This window comes from Metopolophium dirhodum, chromosome 1 (genome assembly GCF_019925205.1).
Source record: "Metopolophium dirhodum isolate CAU chromosome 1, ASM1992520v1, whole genome shotgun sequence".
Taxonomy (NCBI): domain Eukaryota; kingdom Metazoa; phylum Arthropoda; class Insecta; order Hemiptera; family Aphididae; genus Metopolophium; species Metopolophium dirhodum.
In genome coordinates this window covers 68,820,522-68,825,241 of record NC_083560.1, presented here as the reverse complement: position 1 = coordinate 68,825,241, position 4,720 = coordinate 68,820,522, and the positions used below count along the sequence as shown (strand labels likewise).

General features: G+C 30.7%; 1 protein-coding gene across 1 annotated transcript; it reads left to right on the top strand.

The window, feature by feature from the left end:
* Positions 1-2,076: 2,076 nt before the first annotated feature.
* On the top strand, positions 2,077-4,124 carry LOC132935188 (thioredoxin-like protein 1). Its single transcript, XM_061001660.1, has 2 exons — positions 2,077-2,807; positions 3,581-4,124. The coding sequence occupies exons 1-2, from the start codon at positions 2,271-2,273 to the stop codon at positions 3,899-3,901; spliced, it is 858 nt and encodes a 285-aa protein (XP_060857643.1). The 5' UTR covers positions 2,077-2,270; the 3' UTR covers positions 3,902-4,124.
* The last annotated feature ends 596 nt before the right edge of the window (positions 4,125-4,720 follow it).

Sequence of the window (4,720 nt, the reverse complement as noted above, 5' to 3'; positions counted from 1 at the left end):
TTTTGGAGAACCACGTACCGGAAACGATACAAATAAATTCAAAAGGTTCCAGTCCCAAGTTTAAATACTAAAATATCTATAAAAAAAACTGTGTTCATATATTTTTACATTTTTTGGTTACAATATGAATTATTTATGAGAAATATTGTTTTAAATTTCCAATTCTCAGCTATACAAATTGAATATTTTATAGATTTTTAACTAGGTACAAAATAATTTGCACATTTTTGATATTATGATGATATTTGTCAAAATGTTAACTTTAAATGCTTATAAATATTAAATAGAAATCGTGCCCACGTATCTTTAAAATTGTTCAACTGCTATTATAACAACTTATAAGAAATCTTGTATCTAAGCTTAAGCTTTTTGACCCAACTAAAACTTTTTTTGAGCATTGAACAAAAAAAACTAAAAATAATTTCAAATTTCAAATGTTTAAAAATAGCTCAAAACAAATCGAAATATTTTGAAATTTTTATCGTGTATGGAAAATGATAAAATAAACATAAACATTTTAAGTTTGGAATTAGGTACAAGTGTGCATCCAAATAAGAATATCGTTCAATAAGAATTCGGGTGAATATCAAATGTGGTGAAAATTTGAACTTAAACGCTTATAAAAATTGAATTGACTTTCTGGTAAACGTTAAGGGTAAAAAAACTTATGATAAGAGTCTTGTTATACATTTTTAAATTAACAAATCAACAAACTAGTTTAATCAATTTATAACTTAAATTAAAATGCTAGTTTTCGTGATTTTGACGAATTTATTTAAAGTTTTTACTTCGAACGGTCATAACTTTTTTTTTAATTTCTATTAACAGTGACAACTTATGTGGAACTTTGCATTATATTTTCAAGCTTTTGATAAAGGTAGCAAAAAATTGTTATTGAAATTGAAATTTTAATATTATGCCTAAAATAGCTCAAATAAATTCAAAATATTTTATGGTGATGCTACACATTTAGTGAAAATTTAAAGTATTGATGGTTATTATTTTTTGAGTTACATAAAAAAAACTAAATATATTTTGTATTGTAGAATTTGTATTCGTTATCTCCCCTAAGTATCAACTTGATTCACTTTCCCGACAGAAAAGATGCCGAAGTAGAAAATCAAAGCATTTTTACTGCCCCAAAAGTTGTGGTTGGACAATTTCAAAACTATGCGGAAACATTTTTCAAAAAAGAAGACGGGCCATGGCCCGACGTTAGTGTGGAATTTGGCGCCACTGAGAGCACCAATAGAATAAAGACACCCTCTATCCACCACTATACCTGCAACCAAGAATTACAGATTATATCATTTATATTATCTTAGTCCGTGTCTACACTGTCTGCAGCGGAAAATAAGGCTGGTTGGCGGCTACTTCACGAGACACGGGAGCAGCTGCAGCAGCTGCTAACAATTGATTCTGTCCCCACCACTGAACGTCTGCACGGCAAGAACACCGGCTCACCGTTTTTCGACCTATACTACATTAGAGCTCCAGTATTTTTATCGATCTCGATAGATGTACCACAGGACAATTGGCCCACCCGAAATTACGCCGTATGCGGACATTCATATTGGCCGCCGTCATAATTGTATACACGAGCAATAAATTGTTCCCAGGCCTCGAGGCTACAAAATATTTTTTTAACATAAAACGTTTTTGCATTTAATAATTTAATATTAGAAAAATTATAATTAGAAAAAATAATTAGTAGGTAAAATGTTCTTTGATGTTTAATAGTAATACTTGGACTATACAAATAATTTAAAAATTCAACTTCTGAAAAGTTAATATTAAAATTGATACAAATAGATAAAATGTTTTTTCTTTATCGCGTATAGTTTTATAATTATAAAACATTAGAAGATATGGTGGAACAATAGGTGGTTGACGTCTCAAATACGTTGTTTTTCAAATTCTGTAATTGTTGCTTTATAAATTCCATACTCATTACTTAGTGATACGTAACTTTAATTAATTATTGTAATGCTGCAAAAAAAATTTCAGTGTATCGAGATAAAAAAATTGGCAATGGACGTCATGCCGTGGGCCGATTGTCGGCATTTTTATATGGGGACCAAGTGTCATTGGTCCACGGACCAACTGTCTGTATACCATGGGCGATGCCCACATTACAATACAATTTAGCCATTTTAGGTTCATCTTTTGTGTGCCGTTCTGTTGTGTCTGTATTTTTCCGCTATAATATCCTTTGTTTCATTAGTCTTTCCAAATTTTCTTAAAATCGAAAATCTTGTCAAACAGCCAAAATGGTCGTGAAAGAAATTGTGAATGATTCCCAATTTCGAGATATATTGAACTTGAACGTCTCGAAGCTGGTCGTCGTGGACTTCTACGCTACTTGGTGCGGTCCGTGCAGACGTGTCGCGCCTAAGTACGAAAAACTGTCGAACAGGTTCAACCGTGCAGTGTTTCTCGAAGTGGACGTTGACAAGTGCCAAGACACAACCACCAGTGAAGGCGTGTCGGCCATGCCGACTTTCATACTGTACCGCAATAAATTACAAGTGGCAAAGATCCGGGGTGCCGATATGATAGCCGTCGAATCGGAAATCATACAATTGTACGAAACATGTAATGTTGATGCCGTCGAAGACTGTGGAGTACCGTGCCAGAGGGATCTTAGCTCGTTCATTATGAAAACTCAGTGCGAGGCCCTCAATGATTCAGATGACCATCCACTGCCGGGGCTTTTCGAGAAAAATGGCTACATTGAATCGGACTGTGATCAGCAACTCATTTTGTCATTGACTTTCAAACAGCCTGTCAAAGTGCATTCCATCAAAGTGAGTTTGTTAACCATTTAATAATAGGCAGTAACAAATGTAATGTAATATCATGTGGTTGTATTGCCAGTGTTACAAACACCTGGTTGTTAACTGCTAAGGTAAATTAAGATAAGTACCTAACTAAGATTTCCTACAACTACCTACGTTGATGCCATGGTATAACGAATTTATGTATTATTTGTTAAGTTTAATTAAGTATTAAACTCAATATAATTTAGTATTTATTATTCAATAAAAGTATAGTGTTAATTACAAAAAAAATTATTTTAATTAACCCTCCTAAAAACACAATATTTAGAGATTCCTATAAAAATATAATTGTTTCAGCATCAAAGATGAATCTATAACCCCTATACAGAAATAACTGAAAGGGAAATATAACACCAGGCTGGCGATGACTACTTAGGTATACATGTACCACAGTAAACTGATTCTATATTTTACAATTTGTTGTAGGAGTACCTTTTAATGATATTATAATTTTCACAAAATGTATAAGTTACTTTGCACTTTGATCCGTTTAATAGATACTTCTTAATGTCTTAATTGAATAATGAATTTCATTCAACCGTGAACTGAAAATATTTAAATAGGTAAATCAATTAAAAGTGATAAATGCTATTGTATGAAAATGAAGTCTATTTATGAAACTATGATCCTTTAAACGAAACTAATATGTAGATGTAATTTATAATTTTTTTCAATGATTATTTTTGTATGACTGATTTCAAAATATAAATACAATATTTATTTTTTTTATTATCATTTAGGTTAAAGCTCCTAAAAATAATGGACCAAAATCATTGAAGTTGTTTATTAACCAGCCAAATACCATAGATTTTGATTCTGCAACACATAATTTAGCTGCACAAGAACTGGATTTAAAACCTGATGAATTAGATGGTAAAATTGTCAACTTGAAATATGTAACATTCCAGAACATCTATAATCTACAGATATTTGTTGTAAACAATCAAACTGAAGAGGAAGTTACAAGAATTGATAGCTTGGATATTATTGGAACGCCTATGTCTGCAACCAATATGGGTGATTTCAAGCGTATTTCTGGTAAAAAGGGAAGAGCTCATTAAAAGTCCATTGTTAATTTTGTTCACATTTAGTTCGTATGGTTTTTTAATAAAATGTCGTTTGTAAATTATTTATTTAATTAAAAAACCATATGAACTAAATTAATAATCTTAATAATAACTAATTATATACTTGCCATTTTTTTTATTCTTATAAAATTATACATTTTTTATGTTTATTATAAAACTTGTATTTGTAAAATAAAGCAAGTACCTATTAAGTAAACATATCATCTGGCTTAAAGTCTTTATTTATATTAGATCCTTCAAATTCAATATTTCATTATATCGTTCGTAGAAACTATCACATATAATATACACATTTAATGGACAATGGAAATAATATGACATGTTTCATTGATTTAGACGGAGATAAATTTAAAAGTTTTCTAACCTTTCACCGTACATTTTTTTATATAAATTTTTAGCTCATTATTTTTTACCTAATTAGCTCTACATTCTTTAATTAATATTTTATTTTTTTCTGACAACACCGCCTTACTCAATATTTTTCCAAAACAAAAAGGTATCCATAGTGGTGTAGTGGAGGGTACACATAGGTACACAGCGTGTGCCCACCTCCTAATTTTATATTTACACGTGTACCCTTAACGAAAATCGTGGTACACAGGTTAGGCGTAGCTCCTACGTTACTTTTTACAATGATTAAGGAGTGTACTCATAAAGTTTTATAGGACTACATCACTGGGTATCCAAGATAAGTAATTATTTTATAAAAAAGAAATGCATCAAGTTTCTGTGTAACTAAAAATATTTGATAATCCTTTCATTAAAATAAGCGCCTAAAGTGTTGTGTTGTAT